Raw genomic sequence first — 23840 nt, 5'->3', positions numbered from 1 at the left:
CGTTTTTTATCATACGAGTTAAAAACATTTATTTGTTATTGAAAAGTTACTAAAAATTTGCTAGATTTTTTTACGAGTTTTTTTTGCAGAGAACTTATTGATTGAATAATTAACATTCAGCTCCTTCAGAATATTGTACTCTCAACTTAACAATGCTAAGTTCGACAGCCTTCCACTCTTCATAGTCGTACGCAACCTATTTTCAATCGGTTTCATCTTCGAAAAAGACCTTTCTCCAGTTGGGTTCGAGATCATTAGGCTCAAATAAATCCTTAAATAAAATAATTTTTGCAAGGCACTAACGAGTTTTTGATTTTTTTCTTCATGTAATCATCTTTTTTGAGCTCCACTTTGATATACGCGAGGCTTTGTGGTGACAGCTCATTTTGAATAAATGTAATAATAAATTCGGTTCTTGCTCATTGTTTATAGTCAGATCTAACTGATTTGGACCAGAGATGCCAGATGTTTTCGAAAGATGTCTGCAACTGCTTGAAATCCGGAAATTTTTTCTTGATATCTGAAAAAAACCTGCCGCAATTTGAAAAAAAAATGCGATCCGCAGGCAAAAATTTGCACACAATTCGAGTAAGACTGCGCAAATATAAGGCCACGCTGGCAATAATCTACAGAAACTAGGAAAAAACTACACACATCTGCCGGTCAATAAAATCTGCACACGGACTCTGAACATTTGCATTTTACAACGCAAATCTGGTATCCCTGATTTGGACAAGTAAACTTATTTTCGGAATCAACAGCAATGCATTAAAAAAACTTGTGGATTATGTATTTTCTTTCCTGCTTGATCTCCCATGCACGCTGGTTCGATTCAAATGGTGTGTCAATGTGTGTCATTCCAAGAGAATCGAAGGATCTTGGATGTAGTTGTGATATTGGCGCTCTCGAAAAAATAACACTGAAAAAAAGTTTCAAATTGAAATGGTCTGTTCAAATTTTCTTGCTGTAAATTGAACTTTTGATTGAATCTCATTTTTGATAGAGAAAAGAACTTTTTCTCGTTTTGTGGGGGCCCCAAAAATGTGGGGCCCGAGGCCCGGGCCCCCTGCCCCCCCCCCCCCTTAAATCCGGCTCTGTCCATAGTACTCCGTACTCCGTCCTGTCCAATTGTCCGACAAATGATGAACAACATGAATTTTTCTTCTCGGCTTTATCGAGCCCCAAAGAAAATCCCATAAAGAGTTGTCAAAAAATTCTTTACAAAATCAATGCTGCATTTTTCGAGTGAAAACGAGACAAATGCAGGGCTGCGCACGTACACTGCCTTCAAAAACAACTCAAACAGTGATTTTCTTCAAAGGATGGTACCTGATGGTACCATTCGAGTAGTTCATTTTGTACCAACTTTTTGGGAAGATTTCTTTTTGAGTGTTACGTATGTCTTATGTATGTGGTGATACTTCGTCTCCAACCCTCCTAAGCAAAAAATCGCTCACTCACCCCGCGACTACTTTTTGATCGAACCGTTACAACATGTTTTACTCATCATGAGTACACCTTCATAAACTACTCAAACAGTGATTTTATTCAGAGTATGGTACCATTCGAGTAGTTCATTTTGTACCCATATTTTTGGAAGATTTCTTCCTGAGTGTTGTATGTGATAACACTTCGCTGAATACTTCCCTCCTCTGGACGCGATATGTTAATGCTCTAATACACTCTTTGACCAAGCGTCAAATATTTGTCACTTTTTGACAGATAATAATTTAGTCGAAGATAATTGCTTGTCACTCTCCAATTTTTACATGGGGCAAACACGGGCAAACAACAACCATGATGTCAAATAAATTTTACCATTATGTCAGACGGTAAAATACTCGACCATTGGACAAAGAGTGACATCATATCAAGAAGACTGGCATCTCTGGATCGATCCCATACGAACGGCAAACGTCAAATCAAACCGCGCACTCCATCTATTAATGGTGGAAGCACATACATAAGACATACGTAACACTCAGGAAGAATTCTTTCAAAAAAGTTGGTACAAAATGAACTACTCGAACGGTACCACACTCTGAATAAAATCACTGTTTGAGTTGTTTTTGTAGGCAGTGTACCTGCGCAGCCCTGCATTTTTCTCGTTCCTACGTATGTCTTATGTATGTGGTGGAAGTTTGCTATAAAAGTGCTTGTAATTACATCGCTGCGAAGACATATAGCGAATTTCTTTATTCGACTGCGTCAGGGCAAATCTGCCGAGCAATAAAAAAATGGCATTGCCATTTACGAAGCAAGTAAAAAAGAGATCCCAGATAATTGTTTACGAACTAATAGCGAATTTTTTTATTCCACCAGCTCACCTCGTTTTGACCTGGAAGTGCACTAACTGCTGTCAAAACCCTTCTTTATTCGCTCGATTTTGACCCAGTTTTGACCTGCCGTGCTGCCCGAAGCGCACTGTAAAATTTGTCAGCTTCAACCCACCACCGCACGTGCTAAGTTCGTAAACAATTATCTGGCATCTCTTTCTTACTTGCGGCTTAAATGACGATGACGTTTTATTATTCCTCGGCAGTTTTGCCCGCACACAGTGGCATAAAGAAATTCGCTATAAGCACGTGCGGTGATGGGTTGAAGCTAACAAATTTTACAGTGCGCTTCGGGCAGCACGCCAGGTCAAAATCGAGCGAATAAAAAAGGGTTTTGACAGCAATAAGTGCGCTTCCAGGTCAAAACGAGGTGAGCTGGTGGAATAAAGAAAATCGCTAATAGTGTGCATATGTGGTAATCCAGCCTGTGCGTTCGGCTTGCATTCGCATCGCCAGCACACACACTAGCATGCGCCAGTACCACTTTTACTCAAAAGACTGCGCTGCCAAAAGTGTCGCTCAATCTCAGGCAGAGTTCCTAGTCTTCTTGATATAATGTTTTTGATATTACGTTGTCTAATGATTGGAGTTGTTCAACTCTTTCTAAAATTATGTCATATTTTACTTTTATTTGAGAATCTTTCTCGAAACGTGCATAAGATATACAATTTTCAATGACATACAACACCTATAGACCAGTCAGATAGTCAAACTGCTCGAAAAATGTCTGCGTCGGCATGATGCAAAGTGCGTATTCAAGCAGTAAGGTTCATTGTGTTTGCAAGCCACGCCAAGCCCGAATCGAAAAAGTGAAAATTCCAGTGAAGTGAAAACAGTGGATGATTTGATTGGTTTTGCCGGGAAATAATTGGTAAGTACACTCTTCAATTGACCTATTTTTTCCAGAATCTGTAGATATCTTGTCAGATTAAACAAACGTGAAGTCTTGCCGGCTCTTTTTCGAAAATTGCAATTTCATTGCCAATGATAGCAACGCAAAAAACGTGCATTCGATAAAGGTCACTTCGGAACATGAATATCCGGCTTTTAATCTTATTAGTAGGTTTGAGAAATAACCCCAGGTTATTGAAGTACGCAGTTTTTACAAACATAAGGAAATTTGATATATTTCTAAGTATGTCAACTCATGCATGAACACTTAATACTTGTACAAATTTTTAAAATGGCGTATCAGAAATAGTAAAATATGTTGCAAAGTGAAGGTCAACTTTCAGTTTTGGTCGCACAGTGTGAAGCCATGAAAAGTAATTTGATAGAATTTACTATTTTAAACAGTTACATAATGCTAGTTTACCTCAAAAAGTTGATTTGCTTATCTAGAATACAGTGATGCCATATTTCTGTATTTCCTGTACTAAAGAAAATTTTTGTTTTAGGAGGAATGAACCCAGAAAAACGACACCTGCCAAATTATCGGACGTTTCAAAAATAATCGAATTTCATTAGTTTTATATATTACTTTCTCAAACAAAAATGTAATAATTTTTTTACACAATTTGTCGATGAATTCTTGCATCTATCAATTAAACATGGGTTTTAAAATGAATAATTAAATTCAAAATCAAACGTCAAACAAAACGTTTTCGCTTTTCAAATTATTGCAGGCTTTATGGACCGATAGATCTGAGTCAAACAAAGAGGAAAAGAAATTAAGGGGTTATATACCTTTTTAGTTTTCAAAAAACCGAAATTTTTTTTATTGTATTATCTTCAAATACAACATCTTGAGAACATTTTCACAAATTTTCATAAAGATCTGAGCTATAGGAAGAAAGTTAGAGCGATTTACAGCGCGCCTCGCCACGGCCGCATTAGCTAAACTTGAAACTTTACACATGATTATCTCGGAAAAGTGTTTTCCGAAAAATGACTTTGCCGTGATCCTGATTCCGGGAAAACTACTGAACCGATTTCCTTCATCTTTTTATTTTTCAATTTTCGTTGTAAAATTCGCCGGTCCTTGAACGATAGCTTTTTGCAACATACATTTACATTTTGCCGCAAAAACATTTTTAATGCAATTTTTAGCGCTCAAAACGTGCATTTTTTGGGAAAAACGTTCCCGTTTGCACTGAAAACAAAATATTCATAAAAGCGATCGTTCAAGGACCCGGCACACTTCTAATCTAATGAAATAATATGAGTTTTTTGATTTCGGTTGACCCGCTGAGTCTCTATCAGAATCACCGCAAGCCTCTGCAAAAAAATAGCGTTTCGGGGAAACGGCCATTACTCCAGTAATAATTGGTATATCTCAAAATCAAACGTATTTTGTTGTTGTTGATAAACTGTACTTTCAGATAAATACCCCTTTGATGCAATAAAAATTGTGCTATGCACTTAAAAATAACTTCCCTCTCAACTTCCCTCATTTTTCTCGACCAAGAAGGTATATAACCCCTTAATGCTAACACTTTTGTTTGCTATCTGCGAGTTAACGCAAAGCACGGGAAAAAGCGTTTAAGTTTTCTAAATACACTAAGGTCTTCTTTAAACGCGGGTATGTGTTCCTAGTTTGTATGAAACCTTTTACACGGTTGGACTGAAAAATGAAAATATAACGAAGAAAACCGTCCTTAAATGTTTGAAACTTGTTTAAACATAATAGTGTTCAATCTAAAGGTCAAAATGCAATATTTCAAGTTTTCAGTATTTAGACCAAAAATTGTTTTGAAAACGGATAGGTATATCTAAAACGGAAAATGTGATTGAAATGAGATCGATATCTTGGACAGTTTTTAAGTAATGCAGAAAAGCAACCAGCATAAAAAAGACCTTAGTGTACATGATTAACATGATTATTTTGATATTTTTTTTGTTCTATCGATTTTTCAGAGGCATATTAGGTTTATCCAAACGTGATACTCGTATTCTATTTAATTGAAAATAATTGTTTGTTTCATAATCTAATATAATTTCTTTTGGAATAAACGCATACCAGTATAACCATTTTTTTCTAGGTACATGCTGTAAAAAAACAAAAAATGAAAAACATCTGAGGGATGTAATAGCGTTTAGAATGCACCTGTTTATTATTCAAAAACGGTAAAATTTTGTAGCTGCTGTTATTTTCCATCCAAAAATATTTGTTAGTATACACATAGGCATGTTTGTTTCTTTTAAGTTCGACTGTTTTTCTCAAAACAAAACGCACAAAAATTGGATCGGTAGTAGAATACAGCGGAGCCGCTTTTTTACATGGCGCGTAAAACCTGTTGTCTTTTAGATGTTATTTGTTAAATACTTTCGTAATGGATAAAAACGCAGCTTCTTCCTTCTGTGAGTTAAGCTGGAAATCAGGAATCAAAAAGCCAGGTAAAATCAGTGAATATTCGGAAAGTTGGTCTCGAAGTTCTGAATACAAGAGTTGAAAAAGGGCAATCATTAAAAATCAGTGTGAATCCACTTTCCTGAGAAATCCGCGTATAATTTATGTATTATCTTCATTCACAGTTTAACCCTTAAAGGCGCACGATGTTAAAAAAACCATCTAAAAACATAAAATCTTTGTTCCACAGGTTAACTGCTCTAAAACTAACCAATATGCATAAGAAAATTGGAAGATTTACTTTTTAATGTGCAAATATTACCATTTTGTTTTTAAACAACACTGTGACTTTATCGCAGAATAAAGTCGAAACAATTACTTTTGTAATAGTAACTTTAAAATTGACCTTCTGTTAGTATAATTACTGATAATTCAAACATTTTCACTAACCACTAACCTTATTATAAAATTTGTTTTCGAAGACAGTCAGCACCAGTCGGGAATCTCGCCATGTTTTTTTTTTCGTTTCCGAGATTTTGACACCAAAAATAAAAACAAAACATTCAAATACAGTACTTCCAGCTGTTAAGTTTTCTTCGTTAGAGTCTAGAGAGTTGTTCTAATGAATTTTATTTCTAAAAAATACTAAAAAACGTATATTTTAAAACGTTTTTAGTAGTGTTGTTTTAAAACAACATTGCGCATTTAAGGGTTAAGGTCCTGTACAATTTGAGCTCACTTTTTTCATTTTGTTGCTCGTAGACCGTTTAAACCCTAAGTTTTTTTTGCATGCCTGCACCTATCCACTGGTTTCAAATAGAACCACCTATACTCGATTATCTTAATTTGTTACCTGTAATGAAGCTTGTAACAAACGAAATAAAGATTGAATAAAGTTTTTTTCCGAAAAACAAACTGAAATTATTTATTAATGGTAATGATTATTATTCAAGTTATCTTGCCTCTTAAATATGCAAAAAAAGTCATGTTTTAAGAGCAGGTTTGAACAACAAATGAAATATTATGAAGATAAATCGCTTAATCCGCCATTACTGGTTTTTCTTTCGCGTACTCTCTGGAGGCTTTCGCGTACCCCTAGGGGTACGCGTACCCCAGGTTGAGAACCGCTGTTGTACACCAAAGAACTCAAAATCCCAAACAAATCTTAGATCGGGTAACACTGAGGCAGATGATATCGAAACCACTGCGCTTGAATCATGATTTAGAAAAGAAGAAGGAAGTCCTTTTTTTCTAATACCTTGGTCGGTCTTCCACTACGAATTATGGTTAAGATTTGCTGGATAAACACAGAAACCGGAATATTTTTGCTTTTAAAATTGTTTACTGTAAACTTTTTGCCAGATTGTTGTGCAATTCATTTTGAACTGTACAATGCGCTTTCGCAATTTTTCTTGTTTCGACAAAACTGAGCATGCATAATCAAAACGATAAATACTGAAAGAGAGGAGAGAAATATTTTACATATACTTATTCTCATTTCTCTCTGAGCGTGTTTGTTGTTGACCTTCCGTCGCCAGAATAAAGTGCTGCAACTAGACACCCTGTTGTCTGGGAGAACCAACGACGACCGTATGAAAGCAAAATTAGTAGGCAACAAAAAAAGAATAGCGATAAAGTTTTCAGTCAAGAAATAAAAAAAAGAAAAGGACGGAGGGAAAATCGGAAAAGAAGATTGTTTCTCTCCGGGGATTCAGTAAAATTTGTTCAATAAAATCAAACTAGCAACAGTCTTTGTTTTTTTCCGTACGTACGGAGAATTCTGTTTTACAAATCTCTGGCAAACGTCTAAAAGATTACCTTAGCCTTTGTTCTTGAACTTCCGGTGGTCGTGTCTCAAAGGGATTGAAGCTGCGCTGTTTTTGCTTGTTGAAAAAAAATACTTAAATTTTTGAGATCGAAAAAAAATGTTCATATCAAATGTTTTAAAAATGGATGGATCGTGGAAATTTGTTATTGTTTCAAAAAACAAAACTTTTAAACTACTGGAAAACAGAAAGTCGATTCTCCTTAAAATATTTTTGGACAACATCAGATCTCGACATCAAAAATTTTGAGCTTTTTTTATAAGCCAAAAAAGCGAAACTTTAACCATCTTGAGAGACGACTTTCGGAAGTCCAATTGTGAAGTTTAAATTAATCTTCTAGACCTTTGCCAGGGATATGAAAAACAGAATTCTCCGTACATGCGGAACAAATAAAGACCGCGCGGATTCGAGAATGTTACGAGGTTGATTTCAATGAACAAATTCTACCGCGACCCCGGAGAGAAACAAGTTTTTTTCCGATTTTATCCATGTACTTTTCTATCATTTTATTTCTTGGTTTTGAAAATTGTTGGGATGGGTGGGTTTCAATGAAAAAGTTATATTTCGATAATTTCATATCGACAATTTCTGTGCATTTTATCATCGATCATATGAGTGAAATTTTGACCGCTTTGATGCTACAAATTTGGAAATCTCATGAAGCCGAACGGACGAAATTTTACATATGAAATTTTTTCCAGGAGACAAAGATACTACTAAATAAAATTCGAAGTGGTGGCTCGAAGTCGGCCATTTGTTGCCTCAACACCGTATCGCCTTAAGAGCTAGTAGGGGTCTTATAACTCCGTCGGTAAGAGCACGGCACCCCAAGCTGGAAGGCAAGAGTTCCAGGGTGGCCACTCTACCGGGAAAAACGGGAAAAGCGGAAAATAGCCGGGAGTTTTAAATCACCGGGAAAAAAATACGGGAAAACCGGGAAATTAGGCTTCACGCCGGGAAAATCATTCTCCTTCATGTCTGCCGTTTCATTTGTTCAACAGTTTCTGAGGAAATGTCAACATGAAAACCTGTTTTTTTTTTGCACGATGACCTAATTGGCATGATTCTGCCGGTTAGGGGAAAGCTGGTTGTTGGTTTCAGCCAATGTCGACAACGGCTTCGCAGTAAGATCTGCGTCAAACAAAATCAGGCTTGGTCATGTGGATAAACTTTCTGCTTCGTGACATATATTTTTAGATTTTCAAAGAAGTCAAAAATTAACCAGCGTCGAGGGAGGTGTATTGAAACTTCTTGTGAATAGTGTTCGACATTGCATCGGATAGAATCCGGTCAAAAGTCGGATAGGACCGGAAGCTTTGAGTCTTGATTTTATTTCGAAACGGGCCGGAACGGAGCTACCCGGTTTGTACTTCTCGATTTTTGATATGATTTTAATCACAAGCAGCACATTTATATTGCGGATCACTTTAATTGTATTTGCAAGTGACATATTTTAAAGATAATATATATCAAATATTTTTAACAAACTGTGTTCGTCTGTCATGTTGCGGAAACTAGGTCAATATCTGCTGAAATTTCGTTAATATAAATAATCAAGACTCTGTTATTCTCAACACTCTCCATATTGAGTGTTTCGCAGAAAAAAAAATAGTTTTTCTTGATTCTGTGTTCGACCTTTGGATTTTGTTGGGGAAAGACGCCACCTTGAAGCGCTATTTGTTAAAGATTTCTCAGATTTTTTCTATATTAAAAACAAACAGTAGTTAATAATATTTTTTCAAATTGTTTATTCAGAGTGTCAGTTGAATTTATTATACGGACCATGAGAAATTTTTTTATATATTCCATTGGCCCCAGCTCGAAAATTTTGTATGTCCCAGAATCGATGTTTTTCGAAAAAAAAAATTATTTTGAAAGAACAGATCTCAACGTTTCGTGCATTTTGCAAAATGCATCTTGACAGTTTCATGTTTATTTTTTCATTGGTCACTCTGAGGCTCTTCTTCCCAAAGTCCGCTTGAAATTTTGCCTGAGGACATTTTTCGACAACTCTTAAATTTTTCCCATGCATTTCATTGGCATCCTGATACAGAAGCACTGCAAGCTCGAGAGTAGGTGGACAGAGAAGGAAGCAAGCAAGCGCGAGAAGGCAAAGATTATCAACGATTTGGAGATAAAGAGGGCAAAAATTGTGCAACATATCACTATGAAGGTACTTGCTAACGTCGACGAACAGCTAAAAACGATTAAGGAGAAATGTTTTTCATAGTTTTGTAACACTAGTTTTGCAAGGCATAAATAAGCATGTAAAAATTGATTTTTTCTCCTATGTTGCAAAAATAAAACACCGGGAAATTTTATTAAATATCATCGGGAAAACCGGAAAATCGAAAATTGATATTGAGTGGCCACCTTGGAGTTCGATGCCCGATACAGTCACCTGTCTTTTCGGGTTAGAAATTCGGTCGACTGTCTTAGAGCATTAGCGTACATAATTACTGCGGAAATGCTGGATGAACGTTGAGCGACCGCTTATAAAGCCAAGAAGAATGTTTTTTAGCCTAAATTTTCAAACTGGGTACAGTAATCATAGTTTAGAAATCACTGTCCCACAGGGTTAATATCGACCATAAAAAATTCAGGATGAACGAACGCGTTAACGCAAATAAATGTTGTTTACGTCCATTCAATTTCAATTTGACTATTAAAAGTTTTTGACATACGGTAAAAACCAATACTAAGTGTAGACATACCATGAAAAAACTATCAGCTCCAATTACATCATTGTTCAACCGATCGCTACGTGAAAGGACGTTCCCGGAAATCTGGAAAACTGCATCTGTCATTCCAATTTACAAGTCCGGCAACGTAAATCGAGTAACAAACTACCGTGGTGTTTTTATTTTATGTTGTTTGGGCAGTCTTTGAGAAACTTGTGCACAACGCGCTATATACGGCATCAGCACCTCTCATCTCCGACAGCCAGCACGGTTTTAGAAAACATCGGTCAACTACAACAAACTTGATGTGCTATGTTACCACACTATCACGGGAAATGGAAATGAGGAGGCAAATCGACGCGGTGTACGTTGATTTTGCGAAAGTATTCGAGACCGTTCCATATCATCGAAAAAATGAAGCATATTGGCTTCCCAGAATGGATTTTGGACTGGATTTTGTCATATTTATCCGGCCGCACCTTATATGTTGTAGTCAACTCAGCTCGATCCCGCTCATTTTGTATCACGTCTGGCGTGCCCCAAGGTAGTGCTCTTGGACCGCTGTTATTCAACATCTATGTGAATGATCTGTACCTCTTTCAAACTCTCTTTTGCCGATGACCTGAAAATATTTCGTGTAGTTGCGTCTACGAATTACCACACTGCCCTGTTATCATTAAAGGAACCTTCTGCTTAACAATTACACAGGATGACGGGGATTTACATTTTTTTTTCTTTCTTCACATATTTATTTGACACGGCATAAATACAATTTAATATTTAACGGCACCAATTATATTGGTGACTTACTTTCTAAAGTATCTTGAAAACTGAAAGCAAATTTTTTATCCTCGCTGCCGACTACGAGCTGAAATTAAGTCTAACTTAAAACTAACATGGGATTTAAAAATTAATGGATGCGACCTATGGAGAAAAAGTGAAAAAAGACAACTTGTTGCATACTATGATGGATGTATGCCAATGGAGTCTGAAAATAGCTAAAAAAATCGTTGTTTCCACAACAAAATGACGCTGGTGACATAATTTCAGTTGAGAAAACTTTTTCCATAAATCCTGCGTTCGGCAAAGTTTTGTCATGTAAACTCGTTATGTACAGGTTTGATTGTTGCAATTCGTTCAGACAAATATCTATGCAAACGTCCACACTGAAGATTTTAAACGCTGGCGCTTACGTCACTATTCTGCGAGATCACGCAGTAGATGATGAGTGATAATTCATCTTTAGCCAAACCGAGCAAAGCAATGAACGAATTACATATTCAATTATTACAAAAGTTCTAATCAATGGGTGAGCAGTAGTGTGATTTCTTATACAACGTAAAACTTATGCAGTTACCGCTATGTATTCGTAATACAGGGCGGACTCGCTTATCCAGAGTTTTGATTATCTGGACTTTTAGACTCGATTATCCGGAATTTTATTTTTTTGGTGGTCGTGTTTAATTTTTATTCCGAAATTTTACCTTTACCATTCCTTCTGGCATATTTGTTTCCATTTATGTTACTTCCGGCATGTTTGGGACATTTTCGAACTACGTGAAAATAATCAATGTCCAATTTATTTGTTTTGCTTCTCAAAATTTTACCCCTTCTCTCCTTAGAAATAATTTCTGGTTACGTCACAAGTAACAAGTAAAATAAAAAAAGTAAATATTTATTAATATTAATATTATGTTCATTATGCTCGTTAATCGCAAATTTGAGTATTTTTTCTGTGATTCGATTATCCGGAAAACTCGATTATCCGGAATAATTTTTTTTCCGATGTTCCGGATAATTGAGTCCGACCTGTATCCCGTAATTAAGTTCGAATTAGCAGCAGTTAACGAATACAGCACATACTAACGAGAATTTCATGAACGTTGTTTGTAGTCAGAAAATTACATTCTGTAGAAAATGTAATAAAAATGTAAGAAAATAATTTTGTTAACAATGTTTCCAGTTTTTTTTCTATTAGGTCGCCCAATGTCTGAAATCTCACGATCCTTCCCCCTCCCGCTATTACGATTCGAACCTTTGCATCCAAGTCAAAAATTGGGATACAAATTTCAGAATTTTTGTGGCATGTACTAAAAGATTTTTGGCAACAACATACCAGGCCTGTCCAACCTTTATGCTGCGCGGGCCAAATTTCACGATTCACAACAGTTTTTTCTATCGCTCGCTTAGCCTTGGTGCTAATAGCGTTCTCGATCAACTAGATTAGTTGAGAGAATTCGTTATCGATATTGTTTTTGGCACATTTTGTATGTGTAGGATAAGTACAACGATACACCGTGCCCCAGTGCTGAGTCGAGAAAATTTCCAGCTCGAAAAGATCCTCGACTCGATCGGGAATCGAACCCGATATCACAACCGTGTGGGAGAGCTAGCCGACCGACAACGCTAACCACAGTGCCACGGGGACCACTTGATTCACAACAGTAGTCGGGCTAAAATTTGTAAAATTTTCAAATTTCAGCTGATTTTAAGATTTTGTGTAATATATGTAAATATCATGCTGGTTTTTTGATATAGAAGCAGTCCGTTTTAAATTTAATAACCAAGGGTGATATCAGTTGAAGCTTACCATTATAAAAGTAAACTTACAAGCCACAGTTATAACAAATAAAGAAAACCAACAATGACTTTTTGAAATTTTTCCTTTGGCAAAACAGGATTTATATTTATTGTTGTCAGGTTTTAAAATAATATGAGTTTGGATAGTTGATGACAAACTTAAAACTATTGTTTTTTTTCAGAACATGTGCCATATTGATATCAAATCTAATACCGAAATCCGCAATGATTCTAAATTCTCGTCTGATAAAGATGAACGACGACTATTTTTTACTGCCTTCATCCTTTTGAAATCGTTCTTCATTTTTGAAATGTCGAAACGGATTGATGGTTTCAACATGGTTCAAAATTATGCAAAGATGTTTTTTTATCACAACAAATTCTAATTCGAATATATCAACTCATCGGCCTAAGCGAGGGGCCTAGCGTAGTTGATAACGTCTCCGGCCTGGGTTCGGATCCCAACGCTGACATAAGTGTCGATGGTTGTGGGGTGGCGTGATCCACTCACAACCAACCCAACTGGTCTAGACTTAACCCTAGCCGACACAGGGAGATTTTCTGATGCGAAAAATCTCTAGGATCACGCCTTCCATTGCATGAGGAAGTAAAGCCGTTGGCGCCGGTCCGTTGATCAACGGGTCGTAAGTTAGGGTCCTGGGTGGAGTCGCCTCCCCGGGCGTCGGTGATTGGCACAACAACAGTGGCGGAACTAGACCGACGGAAAATAAGTGAGAATAAAAAAAAACACATGGGACAGATGTGAAACGTGTTTTAAAACTTAGCGCGGGCCACGAGAAATGAAGTAGAGGGCCGGATGCGGCCCGTGGGCCGTATGTTGGAGAGCTCTGCGATAACTGAAGTTAAATGTTCGTCAGCCAGAGCCTAAGTTCTATGATTTACTAGATTTGGTATTTTCCGAAAGTGGTAATTGATTGGTGGTGGTGGTGGTTCTGCTAGATTCCATTCCTGGCCCAGTGTGCAGTGTTAACTGCACACTGGGCCAGGAATGGAATCTAGCAGAACAAAATTATTAGTGCTCTCAAGGTTTAACCAATCGGTTTCTGATCTTCTACAAAGTTTCTTGGTATAGTTGAGCCTTTAATTTGAATGTTTGAATTAGTTCGGAATTTAACCACGAAGGTTGCGTTGCGATGCCAGCTTTTTTCCCTTACACGCTAGAGCTTTGCAGTTTTTGACAAAGCTGTTTCACTCTAAATTCTATGAAACTTAACAAAAAAAGCAGATTTCCTAACATTTCAAGTTTCAGAGATCTACACACTTGATTTATCTCGGCAAACTTTCCAACAGCTGAGCGAGCTCGGCGAAGTTTTTAACAAATGTCAGCAATATATTTCGACGAACATTCAGCAAATATATCGATCTACCGTGAGCCAGCATGTATTGACATTTCGTTTGCCGAAGTTCTTGAAAATTCTGCCTAAAAATTTGTAGAACATTTTGCTGAATTTATCAGCTGTTGAGTTCTCGGCAACAAAATCTAAGTGTGTATACGTTTTTATAAAATTAGTCTGAAATTCACGTTTTTTGTGATAATATTATGAGTTCACTAAAATTATTTTTTACAAAGTTTTTCTCGATAGAAATTGAATAATTACGTCATTTTATTCCTAGTATATAAGTTTTTTAAATACTTAAGTGGAAATATTACACATAACTTGGAAAAAATACACAATTTTATGAATTAGATTTTTCATTGATTAGCAAGTATTAACGAACCATGATATTTTTCAAAGATTGTCCATTGAAAAATGTTTATTTTTTTAAACTTTGGAAGATGTTTTCTTGTGTTTTTGTGATACAGATCGGACTCAATTATCCGAAACATCAAAAAAATATTCATTCCGGATAATCGAGTTTTCCGGATCACGAATCACAGAAAAAATATTGAAATTTGATATTAACGAACATAAAATAAATAATTCCTTTTATTTATTTCACTTATAAACATGCCCGAAGTGACATAAATGGTAACAAATATGCCACCCCTGGGGGTACTCGAAAGCCTTTAGGGGGTACGCGAAAGAAAAATCAGTAATGGCGGACAAAGAAATTTTTTTAATAATACTTCATTTGTTGTTCAATCGTGCTCTTAGAACATTACTATAGTAATCAAACAAAACATAGTTCAATTTGAAACCTGAGCTAGACGACCACAATATGATCTACCCCTACTTTCTCCCACTCTGCGAGAACATTCAGGGCCAGGGGGCAGGACTGGATTTAGATGCTGGAGGGCCCTCTTTCCTCAAAAAATTTGGAGGCAAGAAAATTTTTAATTTTGAAACGATTTAATGCTTCACAGGAAGGTGACGAGCAAAAAAATGGTCTCCACTCTGCCGTCACGTCTGGCCCAAGACTAGGGGCCCCTCGTTTCGGAAGGCCCGGTGCATTTGCCCCTTTTGCCTCCCCCTCATAAATTCGGGCCTGCCAGGAAGTACAATCGATATAAAAATATCGCCAAGGGGTACGCGGACAAAAAAAGGTTGAGAACCGCTGACTTAGAAGTTGGTTTCACATATCCCTAGTACATGTGATTTTTTTTCTTTATTGTTTTGGATAAACTATCATGCTTCATGCCAAGAGATTGTTTTTAAAAAATCTGCGTTTGAATTGGTCGGCGTGCGACCAGACCGAACCAAGCGCCATTTTTCAAAAAATTGAGTTAATAACACCAGCAGATGTGAGAATGAATAATCTATCTTTCATGAAGAAATGAAATCATTTGAACATTTCATAATGATATTATAACAAAAACTCTGTGTATCAGCTTGCAGAAAACATATGTGGTGGTTAAACTTTTAACACCGATTACTCGAAATAATGTTTTTGGCGCTTGGCTCGGTCTGGCTGCACGCCGACCAATTGTAATGCTAAGCATATGAATATTAATATCATGAAACTTCCATACAAATATACTTATTAGCGTTAAAACAAGCGCAGGAGAAACACTTAGGGATAATGAATTTTAAAAAAAAGTTCAATATTCAGATGCAAAAAAGAAAATTAGTTTACTAGGGCGAAACCTAATTTAAACAGCAAAAATTTTCTGCAAATCTTTCCTAACTTTTCCAGGTATTTCCAGGTAGAATTGAATTCCCTGGTGTTTCCAGGTGCTAGACACTGTTATGAAATGGCATTTCACCTATTACAAAAAATATGTACAACAGTTTTATCAAATGCGATGTTTCGCAATTCAATGCGTCTTTTATATTTTTAACCCATTATGAACCGGACCTAGTTCCTGATTTTTTTTTCAACATGATTTTCGTGACGCGGGCTTGTATTGTTCTTATCAAGAAAAAAATAGATAATTTTTTTTTCGAGTTCTTAATTGTTTGCTTTACGCTGCAGTGCAGTGGGTCCAAAAGTGAAAACAAAAATGTTTGCAGAACATTGATAAATGGTACAAAAACATTATACATTATAAACAACATTTTCTATTATTTTTCTCAGCTTTAATAAAATAATGAGAAATTGTGTTTTTGAACAAATTTTCGCGAAACGCTCTTCTACGGAATGGGAGGGGTAGAGGTGTCCAGTATGATTTTTTTGTACCCAACATTCCCAACTATACAGAAAACGGAATATGTTCATCTCACCTCAGTTATAAAAAAAATTGTTTGAGAAAATGAACAGTTGGTCCATAATGGGTAAGGTATGAAACCACACATATTCCCGTCGTCAAAAATACGATAATTCGAGTGTCAATAGGTAGATCCTATGCAGCATTTTTGAAGAATATCAACCACCTGTTCTGCCGCTCCAAGCATAACTGTCCCAGCGTCCATAAAGTTTGCATAGAATATGGGACAGCTATGCTTGGAGCGGCAGTGTTGTGAGATGTTAATTTTCGTATCAAGTGTAATAACGCTCCTTATCTATAGGGATAGCAAGGTTGAATGAAAAGTTTTCTGTTTAAAACGCTTATCTCGGAATGAGTTTATTGTTGTTTATTTATTTTGGAAACCACAAGTAGGTATGCCCCATTCACAGTGAACCACTAAAAAATATGAAAGCATAAAAATTCAAGAAAAAAGCTTGTTTTTAATGATTTTCATTGTCAGTTCGGAATTTGCATTACATGAGTTGATCTCTCTTTGAAACTAACCCCTATTTATTTTAGAATTGAGTTCATCCTACAGTTTGTCGTGTTGTGTTGTGTTATTCAAAAATTGCTTTGATTTTCAATAGTGGTTTTAAAATTGTCTTTCAAACGGTAGAAATATTGCACTGACTTGGTGAAATTGATATTTTTAAATTAAATATTGTTACATGCTTGCTAGCTCAGTTCACTGTCGTCTGTATCAGTTCCACAAGTACAAGAACTATACGTGCTTTTAAATTATGTATTTGTGCATGCCCAGTTTCGACGAATTATTAAATACAGAGTACACTTCCCCTCTGCTTGGCGCAGACAGATAAAAGTGGACAGTAGCTTATTACATAAACGGAAGTATGTACGGATGTTCCCTAGCAACGATTTGTGTTGGACTTATTGATGAAATGTCAAACATTGCTCAAGATATGTTTTATTACACATACTCATCAGTTGCGGGAAATGAAATGGATTTCTATCATATTGACTGCAATGATGTACCTATCATTATCGAACATTTCTGTAGGATTTCTGTTGGCTCTTATGCAAAGTATAATTACGATTGTATATTAGTGTTTCGTCTAGTTTTTGTTAGGAATGATATAGGATGTATTCGTATTGTACGATGAAACTGTAATTGCCGTAGAAGTACCGTAAAAAATTTAGACTGGCGATATTAAACAGATGGCGATTATTTCTAGTAAATAAATTATCAATAACTTTCTGCGGGACTAGAGAAAAATTGCAAATGGTTTGTGGTTGTTGTTTATTCATCCGTATGCAGTCAATCATTTTTCTGTCTTTTTGTATATTTTCACTCTCTAGTGTAACTACATACATCGCCAATTCGCATTTTCCACCTTTCGCAATGATGCAGAACAGAATATTTTTAAACTTACATTTGAGGTACATTTGATCGATTAGGAATTGTTTTTTAATTGATTGAATCTATATAATTATAAGAATTTGTTTGATTTTTTTCATGTACATGTAATAATTACGCCGAGTCCTAATCTAATTCAAGTCAATCTAAGATGGTCAAACAATAACAAAGCACTAAAATGCGATTTATCGATTTGTAGATTTGCTTAAAGGTACCGGTCTGGTTTCATTTCTATAAATCAAAGTACTCACATTAAATTTTGAACCACGAATTTTACACGGTCTTACTTATAATCGTGTACCGTACAGTGCCCATTCACCGTGAGGGTTCTATTGACCGCTCACTTTTCCCTTGGAAGTTATTTTTTTCATAACAAAAAACACTTCACGAAAAACATTTTCACCAAATCTTCAGTAAAGCGTTGCTGAAGTATCGGGAAAATATTTTTAAAAAAGTGTTGTTTGTTGCGGAAAAATAACTATGTTTATAAAGACAAAATGTTTGTTAAGTACCTTTCGTTATTACCTTCTGAAGAGATTAGAAGATGCAATTTAGTTTGTTCTTTCCTTTTAACTTACAATACGGTTTGATCAATCAGTCGCACGCTTTATTTAGCCGGTTGAAATAAAACAAAAAGATATCTACAAAATCTTATGTTGCTTTTTCGATTATCCGTTATTTGAGGTGTAAAACCCATTTGATTTCAAATATCAAATTATGGACTGTGAACAAAGTGCGTAAACTAGAATGATCAATCACGAACCTGTTCAAAAATCAATGTAAAACGAGTATACTCCAATTAGACGAATTGAAATTTGAATATTAACAAAATGTTTTGACGATATAAGTTTAGAATATTTCTCTATGGTAAAAACTGCATAATAGTGATCTATATAGTTTTACGTTTAAGTATATATTGAGTTCGGATCTTCCATATGATACTCGGGTAGGTGTATGTACATAGGCTACTTGTTGGTTTCGATCAACCTGTACGTGGTCCAATAGGCGTGCAATACATATAGTTTGAAAAATGTTTGGTAAATAGTAAATCATTAACCCCACCATTTGACGTCTCCGCTTAAAACCAGAATTTATCGATAAATAAGGCTATTTCATTGATCCTTCAGTTAGTTTCCCGTTTCCGGTGTGTCCAGACGGATGTCTATAGCAAGGTATATTGCGTGCCAAACTATCTGTGATGTGAGTAGAATTCATAATGACTACTAGTTGGAAGTGCATTGTAATGCAGCAATAGAATAACAACGCTACAAAAGCTCTAATCGTGACATAGGTGTACATTATCCTATGAGGAAAGAAGTGACATTTGATACGATTCATCGACATTTTTTTTATATTCCCAAGCAAGAAAGAATTGTTTGCGATCGAACTACCAGCATCTTTCCATTAAGTATTGACCCATATTGTGAGTTTATCATAACCTTTGTAAGTTTTCCATGTTTTGATTTTGATAAAATAGGACGACGTGTCACCAAAATATCAGTGATATATTCTTCTTTGTAATTCAGTTGTGTATTCCCAAGTGTTGTTGGAACAATTTAAAAAAAAAAACAAATTAATGTTTTATTTCATCTGATCAAGTGAGAATGTGCTTTATAGTTTATTGGGCCATATCATAAGCATTTGCCATTAACTTTTCCCGATTGCGGCCTCTGATCAAACTCATTACTATATTTTGAAATTTTATTCATTCAAACTCAAAATTTTATTTTCATGTTAGAGGTATTTGATACAATTTCGAAACGCAATTCGAAGTGCAATTTGATTTTGCGATCGATCTTTGTGTATGGTTTTGATGAAGATGCCATTAAATGCTATTAATTTTTCATATCAGATCACGATTGATTTTCCAAAAGCGCTTATTCAAATATGGCGACAAAGGTTATATATCTTGATAAATGCAAATTGGCAGTTCTGGATTTGAAATTTGACTTCACTTTTTTCCACGGGCGTTCTACTACAAGTTCTGAAAATCAAAGTTTGGGGAAGTAGTTACAATCATGTCCGCGTAATCACGCAAGTCATTCTCTATGTTACTATTCAAAATTAAAACTAAAAACCAACCAAATATGAACATAAATTTGCTTTTGGAATATATCTTTTGCCTGGCGTCCCCGTGTGCAATGCACAGGTTGCACCTATGGACGAGTCGCCCTGCTTTCTTCATTGTGGTATTCAAAATTCTGTGAATCTTCTCGCATTTCGAAAACAACATTTAAAGGTATAGTCAGTGCCTTTTTTGAGCGTGAAATAACTTTTTTTCGTGATGACACTAGTTTTACATGATGCGTAACGTATTTTCGACTATCTATCACGTGTTCATAGTTCATATTTGCATATAGCTTGTTTTTAATAAATAAAATATTTTTTCACTTAGTTTCTCACGCGATTCACACTTTTGAAAAAACGTGTTCTCTCGTCGTACACTATATAATTTGAAGTAAACCTTTAATGCAGCAGCAGTTATGCTCATGATGTACTAAATAATATGCTTTTTATCATAAATAAATGTAAAAGAATCATGAATATCACAAACGTGAACTAAATTAAAGATTGGGACAGCATGGGTCACCAAAGACGAGGCAGTATAGTTCGCATCGACAGCTGATTTTTCATAGTTCACGTTTCAGTTTTAAGGCTAGATTCAACGCAAATGGTTTTGTCACTCCGGAAAAAAATTTCATTGCTTCAATAACCCGACAGTAGAGAAATTCTTCAAAATTCTGCGGAAAATAATCGCCGAGAGAAATTTAACACCTTCAGCGGTATAACATGGACGAGATGACCTCATATTTTGTTATCTATGAAGAGAAGGCATTTTTCTTACTATCCGTAAAAAATGTATTGAGATTTGATCATAATTTTGTGCTGTTTGAGAGGGTGACCCATCTTACCCCTCCAAATGACCCATCTTGCCCCGCCTTTTTTACAGTGCAAAAAAAAACAACCTTTTCTAAAAATTCTGTAAAAGCGAACCAACACTCGATTTTTGTTATGTTTTAGCGTTATTCTATAAAACATACATAACATCAATATAATCATCTGAAAAGTAGACCGAAACTTACTTCAGTTACGAGATATTGATAGAGATATCTGGCTTAGGTGACCCATCTTGCGCCACCTTACCCTATAGATAAATAGTATTTTCGGTTTTGCTATCCTTAACAGTAAAATTAAGTACTTTGAAAATAAGATTGTCGTCAGCCGATTTCTGCGTCCTGCTGATAAAAACATACAAAAAATCAGGTATCCAATTTACCCAAATTGTACATGATTAAACTTTTTTGTTCCAGATTAAACTATGAAGCGGGATATCGATGACAGCCAAGACAACGACCAGCTCGATGATGAAAGTAATGATAATTCTGATAAAAAACCACAGAACAAACGTTCTCGCAACGATGAGGAAGAGGTTCGCTTGCTAATTCCCAGCAAGGTAAGTTTTTTTGTTGAATGTTTTGAAAATGTTCGATTATTCTATGTTTAAAAGAAGCGGTGTATTGCCGCTGCTTGGCATCAATTATTTTGGTAACGAAATTTCTAATTAATTTAAGATGGCTGGAGCTATTATTGGCAAAGGTGGACATAACATCCAAAGGCTGCGGACCGAGGTATGCTTTCCCGTAAATTATTTTTTTGTTTTTAAATTTAATTTAATACGCTTCAGAGGACTTGTATTAATACTTAATCACATAACAGCTCTAGTATACACTTCAATAATCTAAGTTTATACTTAAAGCAATTATGTTTCTCGTTAAGTCGTAATTATTATGTTGTTCTAATTCCTCGTCTATATAGTCAAAGATATATACGACTTCGAAGTGACGATACGTTTCCAGTCTTCTCCGATATCTATGAAATGAGTTGTTGTAACTAAGTCCACAAAATTCTTTCGTAGGATAATTTTCTTCAAAAATTAAATTAAATTTAAAAAAATTACGTACAAGTCATACATCCTTCTTCAGTGAATCTTAACTTAACATATATTTTTTCTTCTTTTCCCCGTCTCGGTTGTAAATGTTGAAAATCAACTCACCTTCATCTATACCACGAACCAACAATAAAACTTGAACTGACCCGTTGCTACTATCAATCTCAAAAACCAACTGTGTTCTCCGGCTGACTGATCGCGGGTATGGTCCAAACTCTGTGCGATGATCCTGCTATCGGTAATACAATGACTTCTTGGTTAATATTGTATCTCATGCTGCTGCCCGAATTACAATCTCCTGGTTTGGTGTACCTCTTGATTCTTGCATCAATTTCGCTTGGAACCCGGAATACTGCTCCCACATCAAATTGGTTATCTGGAATATAAAAAACTGATTCACGCGAACTGTCCAATTGACTAAACTTGTGTCAAATTCCAACCAATGATCGATCTCATAATGATGATTACTTATGCTAAATCTGCTATCCTTTTGGTAAATCTCGACAATCTGTGTTCCAATCCTATAACATATATATAACACATAAACCATGGCCGAACCATCACATGTGAATGTGTATAACTCTGATGCTCGGGCTATCAACTTCACATTGGCTTTACCGTCGTCTTTGGCAAACACAATTCTCTCGCGGTATTTTACCTGAATAATAACTACGCTACCGAACCACTCAAAACGTCGATTCTAAACGATCCCATCTACAGTACCAAGCCCAAGTGAATGTAGGCGATTGTACAGGCCCAGAACGGTAAACACCTTTTATTCTTTATTTTAATCCTTTACTTTACCAGCAGCTCTGAAATCTCTTAGTAATTAAGTTTCCCAAGCGTAACTGTGACTCAGAGTGTAGTACCGTATATTATATTCAACTCATCTTTCTGGTGGGGTTCTACAATTTCAACACATATACTCTAAGAATATCCGACTACAACTTTTTCATGTGTCCTTGTCGTGCCTGTTCAAATACTACTTGTATGTGAGAATTCAGCCTTTTCCGTTTTCATGTTAATAATGTCCTCCTTAAACCATCTTTATTCGCATTCAACATTGTAAGCAATGAATTTTGCTGTAAAAATAATACATCCTTACAACTTTGTATTTACGCAGCAGGACAATATCCCTTTAGTGCTCGTAATTGAAAAGTCATTTTGTATTGTAAGCAATTTTAAAACTGAACATTTTGAGCAAAGTAAAATAGTGCATAAAATGCAGAATACATACTAGGGCTGATATCTGCACAAGTAATTTTTCTGATAAAATCACAACATAAATGTACTGAAATAATTTGATTCAAATATTTCCGTAATTATTCCCTTTGTTACTATTTTATCATAATATATGATGGCAAAATGTAGCATGTTAATTTTAAAACTAGTCTCAAGGAATGTAAAATGATCATACATTCACACAAACGCCATATGAAAACGCGATCCTTCAATCTTTCGTGATTTTGAGGAAATTTCTCTGCAGAAAATCATTCCCTTTTCTCAGACATGTTGAACGAATTGTCTTCCAGCAAATAGTTTTTAAAACTTCGCCAAAACACCCCACCTTTTTGGTTGATTTTGTGGATCTAATATTTTCTTCTGCTACGTTTTGTAACGAATGAGCTAACTGAATTTTTATACACTAACCCCTGTAACTGAAAAAATAAATTCTCTTTCAAAGGTAGAAACCATCAAGTGTATGTTTAACCCAGTAAAATGTATTGTCACGTAGCAATACACCATTGGCTACCTTACCGTAATTAATTAAAGTATTGATATATATTTTCAGTGTCATCACCATCGGCGGGGACATGGAGACAGTCACCAAGGTGGTTAAGGATGTCATGAAACACTTGGACAAGGTAGATGCACATTTCAGTTGTATATACATACAAAGTAACTAAGCTTCCTACTGGTTTCTCGCGGAATCGTAACTAAGTAGAAAAAGTCAATACGTAATTTCTCACATTCTGTACCTAGTTGAATACGAAGCAGTAAAATGGTTAGAAAGTTCCACCTATTGATATCGCGTGATTAGTAATTACAAGCTAAAATTTTCATAAAGTGCATGGCGACTGAATGTCTGTGCACATGTGCTTTCTTCCCCACTTTCTTTTCCGTTCCACTCATGCTCGTAGTTATACTGGCTTCTATTTTCGTTTCCCGTCATTTT

The 23840-nt window shown here is 35.7% G+C and overlaps 1 protein-coding gene across 2 annotated transcripts in view; it reads left to right on the top strand.

The window, feature by feature from the left end:
- The first annotated feature begins 3052 nt into the window (after positions 1-3052).
- LOC129722498 (heterogeneous nuclear ribonucleoprotein K homolog) overlaps positions 3053-23840 on the top strand; it is a 39847-nt gene continuing 19059 nt past the window's right edge. Inside the window, exons 1-5 of one of the 2 annotated variants that reach the window (XM_055675958.1) lie at positions 3053-3207; positions 21027-21169; positions 21288-21344; positions 22385-22428; positions 23457-23529. In XM_055675958.1, coding sequence (XP_055531933.1) covers positions 21035-21169; positions 21288-21344; positions 22385-22428; positions 23457-23529 — 309 coding nt within the window. In that variant the 5' untranslated portion in view covers positions 3053-3207; positions 21027-21034. Of the gene's footprint in view, positions 3208-18894; positions 18916-21026; positions 21170-21287; positions 21345-22384; positions 22429-23456; positions 23530-23840 lie in introns of those variants that run through there. The other variant, XM_055675959.1, reaches the window with a different exon arrangement.

This window comes from Wyeomyia smithii, chromosome 2 (genome assembly GCF_029784165.1).
Source record: "Wyeomyia smithii strain HCP4-BCI-WySm-NY-G18 chromosome 2, ASM2978416v1, whole genome shotgun sequence".
NCBI classification, from domain to species: Eukaryota; Metazoa; Arthropoda; class Insecta; order Diptera; family Culicidae; genus Wyeomyia; species Wyeomyia smithii.
This window is presented reverse-complemented; position numbering and strand designations above follow the sequence as displayed.